A 17,036-nucleotide genomic window follows, 5' to 3' on the forward strand; every position below is an offset into this window, starting at 1 on the left:
ACAGAGCATCCATCGTTACAAAAATATTGAGAAAAATTTTACATTTCAAACTATCTATTTGAATGATCGGAAATCTTTCATATTATTTTTTTGTTGTCTGCAAATTCCTCCTGCTCTCACCCTCTAAGTCAACTTTGATCCGCAAGAGTCTCGGTTTGTCTTCATGATCGAGCTAGGCTCTAACTTCTTAATTGCTAGTCTGAGGGGTTTGCTAACGTTCACGTCGGACTTCACTCCTAGTTCGTCCAATACTGACACGACATCGCTCAAGCCATGTGCCATCATTTCTTCACTTTGATCCGATGTTTTTGCTGGTACATTGAACATGAGGTTGTTGATTTTACGCCTCTCTCTTTCTTTCACTTCTTCTTTAGTCATGTTTTCAGGTTCAGATTTATCTCCTTTGTTTGGAAGAATTTGCTGGAGTTAATTCTGCACAATGTCTGCCACTGACTTTAGCATTTTATCTGTCACGTTTCCCTCCTCTAGCTTGTCGACACAACATCTCAGGTTGCCAGCTTCTGTTTTGAACTCGAAGTGAAGGCTACATAATGATGTCTAATTTTCTTCTATAATGTTTTCTGACTTCTCTACTGAACATGAAGCCTCGTTACAAGCACTGCAGAAAGAATGGTAAGGGCTGCCACGTCTTGATAAATGTTTATAATCTTCTATGGTCACACTTTTAGCGCTAGGTAAACAGACCGGTTTTTCACAACATTCACAAACGAGAAACTTGTCACGGTAATCAACTCAAATGCTTCTGGCAAAATATACATAACCAAACTTTATCATCTGTGAATGAGCTGTAACTGTCTTATGATACGCTTATTTTTAATTTTAACTGGACTGGCGCTCCGCGATCTTACTTCCGAGTTTTGGCGTCCGCCATCTTGTCTCTTTAAAGCTATTTCAAATTCATACCGGTACTCATACTCATCAAGTTATTGATGCTTTTATGGCGAGTTCCCGCCAATGCTCACGTGAACTAGAAAGGTAACACCTAAATTCTAAAACAATAATTTGGAGTGCTAAAATGTTTTTGTAAAAGACCCCTAAAAAATTATCTTCTATATTGGATCACTGAACCAGACACGTCCGCCCAGTTCGACAGCCAGCTTGACAAAATAAGAGCTGACATTACTTGATTTGGCTTAATTTAATAATAAAATAATTTGCATCGTTAGTCTGTGTGTCACTGAGAAAATTTCTCTTGGGTTAGATTCAGATTAATTTACTTCTAGCCGACTTATTGGAAATTTTGGAAAAATAATTGTAAAATTATTATATTTGTTTGTGAGAAAATCGGAATTTTTTGCGCAATGAGTGAGCGTTTGAGGATAAAAATTGGGCCATATTATACCAGTGAGAATCGAAATTAAAAGCGAATCAGAAAATAAGAGTAATTTCAACCTATCTACTCAGATTTGTTGATATTGCATTTGATTACTGAGATAAACCTAATTTATTGGAATTAAAATCAAAATTACAGATTTAAATTTGAAAAAAAGGACCAGGTGCATGAATTAAAGGAAAAATAAACAAAATAAAAAGTGGTTGATTTTATTCAACACAATGTGTATTCCAACATAGAGTGTTGTAAGTTATTGATTTTTAGTGTTTGAAGTAATTGATCAACAGGTTTCAAATAAATGGAATTACGATTATACAAACAGGACATCGAATAATTGATAATTAGAAATAACAAATAATCAATTATAATAATAGCCAGATTGTTGAGCATCAGGAGTGGCCTCAGAAGCAGTCTCCTCATCGCTGGCAACTTCTTCTTCTTGATCATCGGCCTGAGCCTCGCTAAGAACAACTTCTTCTGGTGCGCGATACGAGCCTTCGTCATCATCAGCCTCAGCAGCCTTCCTAGCGTCTTCCTCAGCGGCAAAGGCAATCTGGTCCAGAACGAACTGGGGGATAGGGTGGGGGAAGGCTGGTGCCACAGGGAGACGGTCAGACTGAGGCTGGTATCCACCCTCGGCATTGGCAACATAAGTGAGGAGGAATTCTTCGCCCTCAGGATCGATATAACGAACTGTTCCCTGGGTCTCGACGGCGCCATCGGGGCCAGTGCCATCACCAGACTCGGAGATGTGGGTTCCGTCGCTGGTCTCGAAGTCGAGGCTGTACTCAGTTACGGAAATTTCGTTTCAAGCCATGAATTTCGTACGCCTTAAATTGTTAAATATAGTCGATCGAGATGGCTGAACAAGTCATTGGAATATTAAATTAAATTCTATTTCTTGATGACTTCAGTTTCAATAAATAAGTCAAGTTTGCATCCACGGTTGAAAAACTGCAAACATAATCAAATTTACATTCATAATAAAAGTGCGTAGGTGTTTTTGCAAAGCATAAAATCTCTGACATATTAAATCAATATATTGGGTCCAAATTTCACTAGAAAAGATGCATTTTGTACATTTCAAGATTCAAATGCAACTTTCTCTATCTATCATAATTTTAAAGGACTATAAATCACAAATCACTTTTTTAGAAAGTTATTTTTTCTAATTCATCGATATAAGACATAAGATAAAATTTATTAGTATATATTAAATATTATATATTATATAATATATTATGTGATATATTCTATATTACATATTATATTATAATGTCTCAATTTAACGAAATACTTCACGGGTAAGTGCTTGCTGAGGGCCAGCTGCTCACAAACTCGACTTCAAGTTTAAGATTAGTTATAATCGGAAGTAATTTAAGTAACAGAATAAATAAAAATTCAATCTCATAAAACGTAAATCGATAACGATAAAATATGCACTTTATAATGAAAAGATCAAAGATGGCTATATTTCAGTCACATAAACTATGACTGATTTTGTGTCTGATGTTTTGAATTTAGACAAATTCTTCGAATAATGGTGCACGAGTGCTTATATAATGTAGTAACTAATTTTGATCGATATTTAAGATCACTGTGAACGTGACTTCAAATTTCATTGTAAAAATTATCCCACATTCACATAATTTGGAACCTGCGAGTTTTAGCGCATTTTCTCATTTATGGAATAAAAGGCGCTCGTCATGTCCGTCCGTTTGTCCATCCGTGACCACGTTTTCGTCGACGAGAAAATGCGCTCTCTATCACTCACTGCAGTGTGTACTGAGTTATATTTTTCACATACTTACAAAAAAACGGAATGAAGTTAATGTGGAGGATTAATATTTCTCCGAAAAAATTGAAATCAAATAAACTACAGAAACATGCACGATGTCAATCATCTCCCTTGTTTGGACAATGCAGGTGAAAAAAAAATGCTCCATAAATGTTATTATGCACTATTAATAAGATTTCACAATATGAATAATTTTAAGGAAACAAAACTTTCAATACAAGTCAAAGTATTCCATGTCGTACGTTTCATACAAAGACAGAATTCCAATTCCTTGAAATTTATTAATGTTCAGGTTTCATTCTTTCGCGTTAATAATGAATATTAATGCTGTCATCAAATGATTTCCATTAGAGAACTCGATCAGTTCCTCGCAAGCTTCAATTACAAGTTATTTCTCAGAAGGTTTGCATCACGCATGACGGTTATTTACAATAAAGTTTCAGTCACACAAAACGGTTATTTTCAAGAAGTTTTCAATCACACAAGACATTTATTTCCCAGAAGGTTTCAATCAGTGAAAACAGTTCCAGAATCACATTATAAAACCACCTGTTTTATTTTAAGGCTTCTATAGTATTCGTAATGGTTACTCACGGCACGCATTCCGACGTGTGGTTTACTGTTCACAGAATGGAACTTCTCACAAATGTGATGAGGTCTCTAAGAACATGATGCTTTTATGAGAAACCTGAAGGCCGGGGTTGAAGATGACATTTTTATTGTGTCAATTTACGCATTTTAACCTTTGTTGATGAGATCGCGTAAAAGGCCGAGCACTGGTCGTGGTCTCCATGAAAACGTTTTTTTAGATGGACACCGATCTACGATAGCGCGATTAACGTCAATTATATAGGCCACAATTCTCAAATGCTTATTAACATGGTAATTGTTAACCGTAATTATGACAATGTTCTGAAATAAAAATTTATTATCACTTATCAATTAGGCACAAAAAATAAAAGCTGTAAAACATAGTCTGTCTCTTTAGGGCACATGGATCGAACTTTGCTTCCTAAGCGCTCACACCGCGACAAAACTTAAGTTTCTCTGCAACCACGGCACTGATGAACTAACTTAATTTCTTCATTACGCTCGCCGATGAAACAAGTCATTTCTTATTGCAAATGAACAGATCTTTGTTTCTTTATGTCTCACGGCGTTGTGAAGCTAATTTTGCTGCGTCAATTCACATGAATTTAACTTTGTTTTTTTTTTCAGTTCTCCCGCAGCTGAAAATAATTTGCTATATCGTTACCATGCACCAATTATTTATTACTACGCTATTTTGCCTATTTTTTCCTGACTTGTTAACGGTATTTTTAAATCGATGCATACACTAAGGCTACGATCGGTAACCATATCTTGCGGAGTCCTCTCGAAATTAGGGGAGGATAAAAATGCCCGAGATCAATAGCTGTCACTTTCTCTTCATATTTATAGTAATTTATTTGTTTAATTTACATTCTGGCATTTGTAAAGTTCATTGGAAGTAAACAACTCCCGATAATTTTCGCGCTCACTCTTAACCTTCACATTTACGAGCTTGTTGGCAGCATCAAGTTTTTATCAATTAATAATCTTAGTTTGATTAGTAATGTTTTCTGACATTTATCATATAGAATATTTAAAAATATGTAGAATATATAACATGATCTAATATTATTATTGTGTATTTTTGTGTGAGTTAATACGCTTTGTAAATATTAACATTTCGAGTAGCCCTATTATTTATATCCTGACGTACAAGAATTTATAGAGCGTCGAAAAACGTGTTGTCGAAAAAAACGAGAAATTTGTAATACTATTCAGTTCTTAAATATTCGTCATTACACATGTGTCTCCATGCTTCCCGAACGTTATTGACGTATGATATTGGTTAGCTTGTGTTTCAGCAAATATCAACATTTGAAAATTTTAGGCTCATATTTCAGCAATAAGGAATGCCTAATAAATTCAGAAATTGACTTGTTGTTATTTATTCAGGACAGCACGGATATCACCCTTTAATTGGCCGTCCATGTCATTGCGGTACAGAGACTTTGTACCATAAGGGCTATATGGGTACAATTAGATGTATAGTACATAAGCTTGCATAATTTTGATCGCCGTCGCCATGTTACTAAATAAAAGTTAACCAGAATATATGACGTGGTTAACTGCTGCGAAAAGCCATGTCGTAGTTAATCAATGCCACTCTGAACAATTCCGTTTACTCATAACATAACACAACACAAGATAGTGATGTCGGCGCTAAAGAGTAGGCCTGATGTGGCCTGTCGCCGAATCTTGAACTTGTCGTGACTTGTTCATAGAAGATCTAAATCTTGTCATTTGACCGGATATTTTCAAGACTGACGATAGTTTGAAGTAGCTATAATCTTTCTTCATAGGACTTGCCCTTCAAGCCTGGAATTATCCTTGTTGCACGTCTTTGAACATTCTCTATTAAATTTTTGTTCTTTTTGACCACACAACGTTTCCAAACTCTAGATTCGGGCGCACGACAGCAACGAACAACTGCTTCATCGCTTCTGCATCTAGGAACTCGCAAGAGCGTCTGATTAGTCCAAGAAATTTGTTGGATGTATTAGCTTTCGTTTCAACATGCTTAGGAATTTTCAGCTCCATGTCGACATAAACTCCAAGATCTTTTTCCACACCAGACTTTTCAATCATTACTCTCTCGTTGTAACCATGTCTTCTCATAGTGTAATTTTGCTGTTCATTTTTCTTCCAGAGATGAAGTACTTTACACTTGTCAGCATTAAACCGCAGCTGCCACGCATCAGCCCAGTTAACTAAACTGTCAAGATTATCTTGTAATTGCGCTTTATTTGCCGCATCCTCCACTATATTATAAACTTTTGCGTCGTCGGCATACATGGACCACACGCTGGAGACTGCTTCTGGCAGATCGTTTATAAAAGCAACGAACAAAATCAAACCCCAGGACGATTCCTTGTGGCACGCCACTGCGCACTGATGCGCACCTCGCCGCATTCACCGCTTCAAGGAGTTTAACATACGGAACTCATACATACGGAACTGCAAGATTTGCATCATTTGCAGAATATAAAGAGCACAAATATGCCCCATGAATGGTTCTTCCCATAGCCAGTTCACTGAACCTCCTTTCAATTTTAAAATACACGTATAATTCTAACGAAATACAGTTCCATTAAAAATCGGTTAATTACTGATGTCAGTATCAGATCATGATTTAGATTGTTCCACGAGTAAATGGACAATGTTTTGCCTCGTAATCGATCAAACGCTTAGTAGATAAATGACAAATCTTTGTCCCAATGGCACTGAGCTATTTGCCTTTGTGTGGGTCATCCTGACCCAGCATGGGTATCGGAAGTATTGAACGCTCAGATAAATGATGAATCTTTGTACCAATGGCACTGAACTATTTGCCTCTGTGTGGGTCATCCTGACCCAGTATGGTCGGCAAGCTGCGCATCAATGCTAAGTCCACTCTCAGCTTGTTCTGAGGGTAAGAAAGTTTTTCATTAATTAATATTTAATAATGTGAACCTAGCGTAAAATCGATAACCGGAACAACCTTACAAAGAACAAAGTTGATATTCATCTTCTGCACCGACTGAACTTGTAGAAACTAACATGAACCAATTCTATGGGTTTTAACTGCAGGCTATACGTTTCAAGCTTTCTATTTGAGACCAGAGGTTTTCGAATTGCATCTCGTCCATATAGTACAGATTTATGTAGGTCTGTCGTAATTTTTAGAGCATTAGACAGTAATTAGGCAGATCAAGTAATTTAATTAATAATAGAACGAGTTTTCATACGTGGGTGCACCACAGAAAGAGAATCTGAAATGATGAATGCATAGAGGAATTGAGTTTTTTATTAAATTTTTGGAATAATTGTAAATGCAATCAGGAAGTCCAGCCCTGATCTCAGGTTTCTTGCATCCGCACGGCGTTCTCAAAATGCCAAATCAAAATGTCTTGTGATGTCTTAAGGAATTTTTTATATAATTTGAAGGGCGGACATGTATATCTTAAATAGGGAATAAATGTGAAATATAATGTGATTAAACGTCGAATGAAAGAATTAATTTTCCTATGTAAGCTATATTTCTAGCTCGCACACTCATATAGGGTTTAAATATAATCATGAATGCAATTTCGAACATGGAAACATGGAATAGAAGGTTCAAATTTACGTACCTAACTAACATAGTTATAAACAAAATTACAGAGAAATAAAGGGGTTAGATCAAAATTATCGGTTATTTTAATTTCTTTAATTTGATAGACTCGGAAAAAGTTAGAGACAAATTTGATTTACCACAATCACGATCTAAACTCATATTAACTTGGATATGAAAACTATCGTTCATGAAAACACAGTTCATAATTAGTCAACGGTACCATTAGTCAACTAATATCTTTATTACTAATCAAAACTCATGATTCAAAATACCCACCAGAAATTTATATACCAGTGACAGAATGAACCTGAACTGCTAAAAATAATATGCGGATGTTTGTTATTAAAAATCGCATTTTTTAGATAATTTATAATATAGATTCTTGGATTTGCATCCATGAAGATCTTAATTGATTGGATCTCGAAAATGGTTTATTACTGATTTTGCCATTGAATTTGAAGTGTAAATGTAACGTGGAACCCGGTTAAAAGTACAGGGGTTGGATAGAATAAGAGTAAGACCTTAAAAAGTCAGGAAATTAATTTTAGCATTTTGTGGGTCGACATTTAATGGCAATTACAGCCTCAATTCTACGAGGTTTTGATTCATCCAAATTGGCAATAAAAAAGTAACAAATTTTTCAGTCAAACCCACATTAACCCTATTTCAATTAATTAAGCTCCAGTATAACACTCTTTCGGCTGTCTCTAGAAGCAAACTATAAGGAATTTAAAAGCAAAGAAAACACCAAGCAAATTCACCATATCGATATTGAAACCTTTCAGAGACCAGCTCCATCATCAGTTCGACAATTTAAAAATGAATAAAATCATTTTATAAGTCAAAATTCTAAGACAGACATAAAGCCTAACCAAGACCTAATATTATATCGAATAATGTACGTTTAAAAATTACTTTTTAAAGACAACACTTCCAAAGAATCCAGTATCTCCAATCTTACAGATGAGAAATGTCAAGCAATCGGGAGTTTTCTGTCACACCAGCACTTGCCATATATGAGCACTAACAATTTGGCCTCATTGAAAGCCAGAAAAGTTTGCCATTTTCATGAGGTTATAGACACGACAAAATTTAATAATTTCTATTAAAACATAAAATATCACTTAGCAGCATTACTAGATAATAAATTATCAGAATATGACAAGCTTTCATATTTTGAAAACATGTTAGAAAATTATGATCTCAAAATGTTAGACTCCGGCCCTTATTCTGTCCAGCCCCTGTATGTAACGAGTTGTGACTCGAGATTTCAGTGTTGATATGAAGAATTACCCATGTGTATTAGAAATTCCTGATAATTATCAGACCTTAGTGAAGTATATGGAAGTGGGAAAACGGTGTTCAAAAGCAAATCATGATAAATTTTAATAACAAATCTCTAGTTTAATACCGTAGTCATCACACCCTCAACATTTACAACAGTTTTTGATTGGGTAGATTGAATAAATAAAGACTATTCGATTATTGCCGGTGGTTTAATGATCATAAAACATTCAGTAACTCAAATTCGACGGCTGCATTTACTGGATCTTTTTGATCGCGCATTTATTTGGTTGATAATCAAGAGGTAAAATATCCCTCCAAGTCCGGCGGAATTGCTGCTCAATGATTAATGAGTGGTTGACTTGGGAAGTTAAACCATCCGCTAATTTCGGCGGAATCGTAACTTGGTTATTTGACGACTAAACAAATGAAGTTCGGCGGAATCGTAGCTTAGTTTTTTTTAACCATACCCCAAGTTCGGCGCAATTTCAAGCTGGAACTGTTAACTTCATAAGAATTGATATTTTGTTTGGGCCTGGAAAAAAAAACAATAAAATATTGCTTACTGATTTTATTCCGAAATAAATAAATAAATAAATATCTCGAGTCATGCTTACTGATGGCATGCCTAACGTATTTTTAGGAAAGAGACCGAATATCTTGTTTGAAGAATGAAGGCTTTGATGGCTTAATCGTATCCTCTCTGCTCTTCTTCGCTGTCATCGCGCTCAGCGTCTTCACGAGCAGCCTTGGCGATCTGGTCGAGGACGAACTGGGGGATCTCGTGGGGGAATTCAGGGGCCACGGGCAGGGCATCGGACTCGGGCTGGTATCCTCCCTCGGCGTTGGCGACGTATTTCAGCTCGAAGCTAACGGCGCCATCGGGGCCAGTGCCATCACCAGACTCGGAGATGTGGGTTCCGTCGCTGGTCTCGAAGTCGAGGCTGTACTCGCCGCTGGCGCTGGGATACACGCGGTCGTCACGAACGATGGTGACTTCGTCGCTGTCTGAAGGCTTGTCGGGCCTGGCGGCCGCGAGGGCGAGGAGGGTAACGAAGACGACCTAGAATAATGAGTTTGTTGAAATAACATAATTAGATATTAGTTCCATTTCGTCGTCTCTCCGTCTAATATTAATAATTCGACATACTCAGTTTATAAACTATAATTACGTTTGTTTTTGCTAAAGTAATGTATGGATGCGAGTAAACCAAAGCAACATGGAGCAAATACCCAAAAAATTCTGTCATGAGTTTGAAAGAATGTCATTAATATTCGTCAGATGTCCCCCTTCTCGGATGGCTCTCTTCTCAAAATATTCTCTTGGCATTTATAAAAATTCACAGTCAAGTTGCCATGAACTCAAATCAACTTTAAAGATGCATTAAGTTTACAAATTGAAAACAGTTCATTAATGTAAATCAAATTAGTTGAGAGAAACACAATGATCGCTGACAGAATACCCAAATCCAGCGTCATGTCAAATTAACAGTATAATTATTTCAATTCAGCTACTGTTATAACCGAAACTGTCTAGCCGCTCCCACATCGTGAATGACGAACGGTGGAATCGTGTATGTAAAAGGCCAAGTCGTAATCATTACCTTATAGCCACAAATAATCAAAATGAGAGGTGATAATGTTTTGATCTTCCGTCAAATCCAACACATGTACGATTCTCAATGTATTTTAATGGCAATTATAATCTTGAGATAACCTATTTCGACAGGATAATATGGACGGAACTATTATTTGATGATTAAGCTTGAAAATGTGTGAAGCTGGCAGCAAAAACAAAATAATCATTCAACATTGTATAAAATTTTTTATAAATGCACAACTCCTGGCAACACTTACAGCCCGCATGTTGTTTGTGAGAGAGCAGAATAGAGATCTGATGTCCGTCATCTACAGAGCCTGACTTATATTTGGCTCAGGAAGGTCATTATTTGAGTACACTACCTTCGCCTTAACCTTTAAACGGATATCTTTAGGTTTTTTGACGCCACAGATGCGTGCCATTTATGGGTTTGCATCTATGGTAGATGATGACTGTTTGTTGCAATGTCTGTTGCTATCAGATTGATCATGGTAAGTCATTTGGCATTGAAAATTTCACAGTAGATTCAGCTTGCAAGGTGGTGAGCAAGTGCGTCTATAGAGGTATAGTTTATTAAGTAAATAACAGCAACATCATAGTGTCGTATTTCTCTATTAAAAGTTATGAATCATCGTTGAACTTTTACTTAAAATTCAGTAGTTAAAAAATTTTAAGCTTTGATTTTACTGATATCACTTATTTTCCCCTCTTGGAAGAATTAGTTGCAACGCTAGTTCGCAGGCTGATGATACATTGTGCGATTCCATGAGACAATTGTCGCTCGTATGGAATATGCTAATTAAATGAGCTAACCTAATGATATTCAAAATGAAACAAAAATAAAGCTTAAACTAAAGGTTTAATTAAATCAGCAGATGGATAAATTCATTGTTCATTGAGGGTCTGATCGATGCAGCCACCGGTTAGTAATCGAGATGAGTTATCCTGCGCGACTATTCTAACCGATTCATTAATTCAGAAAAATCAAATATTTCACTCAATAAGCATGCTTAAGATTGCGCTAAAACCTGTACCTTTAATTGGTCAATATTATTTAGCACAGCGTTGCCAACTGGTATATTTACATACCAGATTTCACAAATCTGGTATGTTGAGACGGTGCCTTGTATGGATATTTTTGATCTAGTATACAGTATTTGCCAGAATCTGGTATTTTTCTGGTATGATCAGCCTCTTTGGACATTTGACTGAAATAAAGCAATATATTTCTGTTCTATTTATTTTTTTTCCTATGATACAATATTGAGTTTTTAGCGTCACTTGAGAAATTTGTTAAAAAAATCCCCTTTTCGTGGGAATTATCCCCCCAAACTATTGCCGAACTGAGTCTTTATGTACGGTCCACGGAAGGAAAGTTAATGTAAATTTTGAAGTCTAAATCCACTGGCAAGACCGAATTTCTTTTTTATTTCAATTTTCATACGTTTCCTGAATTGGATCAAACTAAGACGCATCATCGAAAATATTTACAATGATATTTAACTGAATGGTACTTCTAGCGAACTGCAGTTTTAACAGCATATAGTAAAGAGTTTGTTTCTCAAATTACAAAGTAAAATACATTAATACTCAAGCTTTGAGATGCACACTCGAAAATTTTGATCGTAAGCCATTTAAAATATTGTGCTAGTAACTATGCAAAAATATGTATGAAAATATATTTAGATGAAATCTAATGAAGCAATACAATTTACAAATAAAATACACTAAAATATGTTTACAAAGGTCAGAAAAATTTAATAATGTTTACCAGTAAAATTGACCAGTCAAATAAACTTCTATGAATTGATAATAAAATGGGAATTAAAACGTGGTAGTAAAATACTCTAAAATTATACAAATTAACTGCAGCTAGTTTCGCCTCTGGTGTTGGAGCTTCCCCAAGGCAGGCAGTAAGCCATGTTTTTTATAGTGTCACAATGTTACAAAACAATGGAAAAAATAAATATAATATGTCCAATTCCGCTAATTCTATTTTGAGCCAAGAAATATTAATTAGGATAAAAATGACTTTTCTTGTTCTAACCACTTTTCTCACGAATAGATTCATTAAATTTGGGGGTAATAATGCGTTTTGAACGAGAAAAATGTCTGGTATATTTCTGGTACTACTCTGAACTTGGCAATCTGATCTACTCGGAGAGAAAAAAGTTGGCAAAGCTGATTTAGCATGCATGAGCATATCTTGTTGTAATACTTTATTCTCATATGTTATTTGATTTGTAATAAAACTCGGAAGATATTTGCTATTTTCACTTCAATCTCACTTTCACGATTAGTGAAGACAAGAGAAATATGAAAGGACGTAGGTTAATTTTTACATAGTATCACCCCTTTGACTTCATGAATTTGATGCAGAACAACAGTTAATCGAGATAAAGAAGATTCGAGCGGATTTTAGATAAGTGATAGCTAGAAGGTAAGAGAATATTGTCTGACATCTTTAACTGATAAAGTTATCTTTTAAACTCTTAACCAAATTTAATGTGTTTAAATTTTGAAAAATTCAAAGTACTTTTTTTCGGAAATTTCGAAACGTTATTCTATCCTGAGTTATATGCTATGGGTTGCGGAAGCATTTGTTTGATGAACATTTTGCTAGTTAGTAAAGGAAATAATCCTTATTAGTTTCTTTAATCCAATGATATACTGAAATTCGGAAAGAAGTGTCGAAAAATCGAGTACGTTTCTTTCAAATTCAGATAACTAGAAGCAAAAATTGAACCAAAATTCGCTGGAAGTTCCAATGGCTGCTCAGTAATTTATAAGTTACAATATTCATTGCAAGTCTATCTCGCTAGAGTTCAAGGAAAGTTTGATTTTAAAACATGTATTAGTTGTCTAACATCAAGACATAAAATTACTGATATATTTCTTCCCTACCGAAAAGTCAACTCGAAAACTGTTCCACAATTGTTAGATTCTATAACATGACTCATTGAATTGGAAATTTCTCTTCCATATTGATAAATCAGCAGCACACCTTCTGCAATAATACGAGTTGAATTCTTCACACACCTAGAGAAGCAACGTCGTGGTTCCTGATTCAGATTTACAGCCACATCTTCAAAAACAGAATTGACAACCGCCAAGTTTTTTCTGCCTCCATAATAAAATTTTAAGCATTAAATGGAGAAAATATAGCAAATTGAATTGATAGAAATTTTTAATATACAAATGTTGTAGATTTTTCATTAAGTTAGGCCGCCTAGTAAGCTGAGAGCATCATACTGTGTGTAGTTCAAATTTCCAATAAATACTGTTGGAAGAATTTATTAAATCGCATTAGGAAAAAATTCCAGATTTTTACGAATCAGGGATTTGAGGCTGCTTGCACGGCGTTAAGACGTGCTTCGCGGAAATGATAGCTGAAATTTCTTCACGTTATGTTTTAGGTAATGTCCTGTTTAATATTAAAAATGTTAAAATGTCCTGTTTAAACGAATTCGACGAATAAGATAAAATTTAGGCGCTCTATAAGATTGTCTTCTATAACTAGCATAAGCAATCGTCTGAACAAATGTTATACAAACGACATTAGTTTCAGTGTGAATGGGACGGATAAATCACCAGTTCTCATGAAAAAGTTTCCTCAGTTCCATATAATAGTACTTGCAAGTATTTTCATGTATCCTTGACGCGAATATCCTCGGCATTTTTAGCCAATCCAGAGGATCGTTTCTCTAAAACAGCGGAGGAATATTTATTCATATCATAAATTAATCATACTTTCATGAGCAAATAAGGAAGCTCCTGCAAATATCTTTAATTGAAAAAACGACACATCTCGTTTAACTCTCATTTTAACTTCATCACCTATGCATTCATTGATTCATATTACTAATGAAGATAGGGTTTCATGAATCGAAATTTGATCTGAAACCTGTGATGACATATCAGTTACACAAGAAAGATTTTCAATTTCGGTCCTCGTGGCAATAGATAGCTCATGATATAATTTACATTGGAATAAATGAATCTAATATTTTTGCTTTATGACCAATTCCGTACGAAAATGGGTATCAAGTACCTGGAATTACTCAATTTCAAGTACTCTTGGAATGATTTTCGAATGAGGGCGCATTCTTCGATCTACAAGATATTTTTTATTTATTAACGCGATTCTATAGTAGCTACTAATATTCGAACATCGATGTTCGAGATCACGATTTGAAATTTTGTCAGTTTTATTTGCGAAAAAATTTAAAAATTATCGATTATCAACGATAGTCTTGGCTAGTATAAATTTTCGTTTCATAATTGCTTACATTGTCAAGTCTCAAAGACCTAGAGTGCTAAATTTTCCATTCTCTTGGATATAGGGCAGTTATGCAAAAACATGCGTCTCAGAAATGCTCAGAATGATCATTGCGCTGAAATGGTCTAAAATTATTTTTTAGATCAATATATTCTTAAAATTATTTACCCTTGCGTGTAATAAATCTGGTGTGCTTATTTATACTTCTAAACTATATTGTGCCCGTGAATTTTTCGTTGCAAAGCCTAAATGATGGAAGGAATAAAACTATTAGTAAGTTCGCAATTTATTTATAAATAAATAAATAATGACAGACATGCAAGATTTTCGATGTACATTCGAATTCAGAATTCGTGAATCGTAGGTGGGGGAAAATGACTAATGGTTTGGCAGATCTGCTTATTCGTAAGAGCGCTCATCGCTGTTGTCGCGGTTGCGGTCTTCCTCGGCAGCCTTGGCGATCTGGTCGAGGACGAACTGGGGGATCTCGTGGGGGAATTCAGGGGCCACGGGCAGGGCATCGGACTCTGGCTGGTATCCTCCCTCGGCGTTGGCGACGTATTTCAGCTCGAAGCTCTCACCGTCGGGGTGGACGAAGCGGACGGTTCCCTGGGTCTCGACGGCGCCATCGGGGCCAGTGCCATCACCAGACTCGGAGATGTGGGTTCCGTCGCTGGTCTCGAAGTCGAGGCTGTACTCGCCGCTGGCGCTGGGGTACACGCGGTCGTCACGAACGATGGTGACTTCGTCGCTGTCTGAGGGCTTGTCGGGCCTGGCGGCCGCGAGGGCGAGGAGGGTAACGAAGATGATCTGAGAAAGTGCATATGTTAGTATTCTTAGAATAGTTAGGCAGAAGATGTTTTTAATAAAGTTTCATGAAGACCAGATAGTATTTCGGACAATTCTCTGATTGTTTTTCTCTATTTGGCAAATCAGGCTTATTGTGAGATTGGAAAGTTAGTAATCTTGTAATGAAGAATCCAGCCGATTTGAACACAAACGCTGCTTCATCCTTCGATTTCGGTCTTTGCTAGAAGTCAGATCTAATGTGACATTTTGGTTTTAGACTCGTTGAAAATATTTCGATCAGCATAAATGGCCCGGTTCCGATCAAAATTTATAAGTTGCGAAAGCGACAGGAGTTAAAAATATTTGTGGTAAACGTTTATTTTTGTAATATTAGATGTTATCAATTTTCAACTTATATCAACTTCTGTTGCTCATAATTGCATTACGTTGTAACCATCTTTAGCACCCATTATTCCGTGAGAACTTATTTGCAGCGAAATTACCTTTTCGCAATGATATGGATTGCTTGAATAGTAGAAATTATTGTATATTCATCAGGTAGTTTGTAGTTCGACTTTTTTTTGTTATATCTATCTGCTCAGCTGAAATTATTCCTTGACTATGCAATCAGCTGATGAGAAAATTTTTTCTTGAAATTGTTATCACCGAACGGTTAAGAGGCTAAAATAATTTACAGAGAGAGCAAGCAAAGGTTTAATCTAGCAGAAAATGATTGCGGCAACTATCCTATTGCACTGTTTCAAGCTAACATACAGTTTGCAATTCTCGTTTGAAAGTCTGTAATCAGCAGAATTTTTGGACTTAACTCGTCTGTCAGTCTACCGTGGATGCAATATAATTTTATTAAATCGGATTATTGTTCGGAAAAATTCCATCTCAAGATTAAGTTTACGCTGCAAGAGCATTTCATCTCAATAACGAAGAAGATAAATACATGTTTCGATATTTTTGATTTTAAGAAATTTCATTTGATTTGCAAACTCAAAGTTAGTTTCACGTGAGCATAGTTACTTACAATTTACGAAGTAGTTCATCCTCTCCCCAAAAATGTTATTTTAGAAAATTTATTGCATTTCAATTATTAAGAAGGTTACATAACAATAAAGTAACTAAAATATATCGGAGAACTTGAGCTGAAATTAACCTTGGTAATCATCATTTGGAATCATGTTCAAGTGACTCAATTCTAGGTAGAATTTAACATTAATAGGATTATAAAGCTATAATTGAGAAGAGAAATACGTAAAAGTAAGCGAGTTAACCCAAAGACCGCTTGGTACGTAAGTAAATCTCTTCACAGTAATACAGGAAGGTAGAGTGCAACTATGAAGAGAGTGGGACTGGTTGTAGGAAGCAGGTTGGTACTTACAGCACGCATGTTGACTTGTGTTGTGCAGAACTGGAGAGTGTCTGATGATGGCTACCGCCAAACCCTATGCTTATATCCGAGAACTGAAGGTCACGGTTCGTGTTTACTACCTCTGCCCTAACCTTTAATCGCGAGCGTTTGCACTTATTGACAGTAGAAAAAGTGTCCTCATTTAACCCCATACTGATATTTGCATATGCACACATATTTATGTAAAACATTTCTTCCTGATCGTACGAAATAAAAATTATGTTCTGGGTTGATACCCATTTCAACATTCTTCCAATATTGGCAATGAAAGTATTTCATAATAGAATTGGAGCATTTCACTTATTTGTATGATTTCTAGCTTATTTTAT

At 35.7% G+C, this 17,036-nt stretch overlaps 2 protein-coding genes across 3 annotated transcripts in view; both read right to left on the minus strand.

Annotated features, from left to right (window-relative positions):
• Positions 1-10,546, minus strand: part of LOC108671775 (cuticle protein AM1159-like) — a 20,350-nt gene extending 9,804 nt beyond the window's left edge. Inside the window, exons 1-2 of the mRNA XM_018159359.2 lie at positions 10,477-10,546; positions 9,617-9,682 (exon numbers count right to left, since the gene is read on the minus strand). Of these exons, the coding sequence (XP_018014848.1) occupies positions 9,617-9,682; positions 10,477-10,527 (117 nt within the window). The 5' untranslated portion in view covers positions 10,528-10,546. The remainder of the gene's footprint in view (positions 1-9,616; positions 9,683-10,476) is intronic.
• Positions 9,177-16,760, minus strand: LOC108671790 (cuticle protein AM1159-like). Of its 2 annotated transcripts, XM_018159372.2 has the most exons (3): positions 16,678-16,760; positions 15,061-15,308; positions 9,177-9,476 (listed from the first exon to the last, which is right to left on the minus strand). In XM_018159372.2, exons 1-3 carry the CDS (start codon positions 16,684-16,686, stop codon positions 9,308-9,310), a joined length of 426 nt encoding a protein of 141 aa, XP_018014861.1. In that variant the 5' UTR covers positions 16,687-16,760; the 3' UTR covers positions 9,177-9,307. The 2 variants fall into 2 exon arrangements, with proteins under 2 accessions (XP_018014861.1, XP_047738147.1); XM_047882191.1 differs by lacking the exon at positions 9,177-9,476 and having other exon boundaries at positions 14,773-15,308.
• Positions 16,761-17,036: the final 276 nt, after the last annotated feature.

The sequence above is a fragment of the Hyalella azteca genome, unplaced genomic scaffold (assembly GCF_000764305.2).
Source record: "Hyalella azteca isolate HAZT.00-mixed unplaced genomic scaffold, Hazt_2.0.2 contig9858, whole genome shotgun sequence".
NCBI classification, from domain to species: domain Eukaryota; kingdom Metazoa; phylum Arthropoda; class Malacostraca; order Amphipoda; family Hyalellidae; genus Hyalella; species Hyalella azteca.

Coding starts and splice junctions, on each gene's coding strand:
- LOC108671790 (XM_018159372.2), bottom strand. Junction 9,477..15,060: donor GGTGAGAGCTTCGAGCTGAA/ATACGTCGCCAA, acceptor CTTCGAGCTGAA/ATACGTCGCCAACGCCGAGG.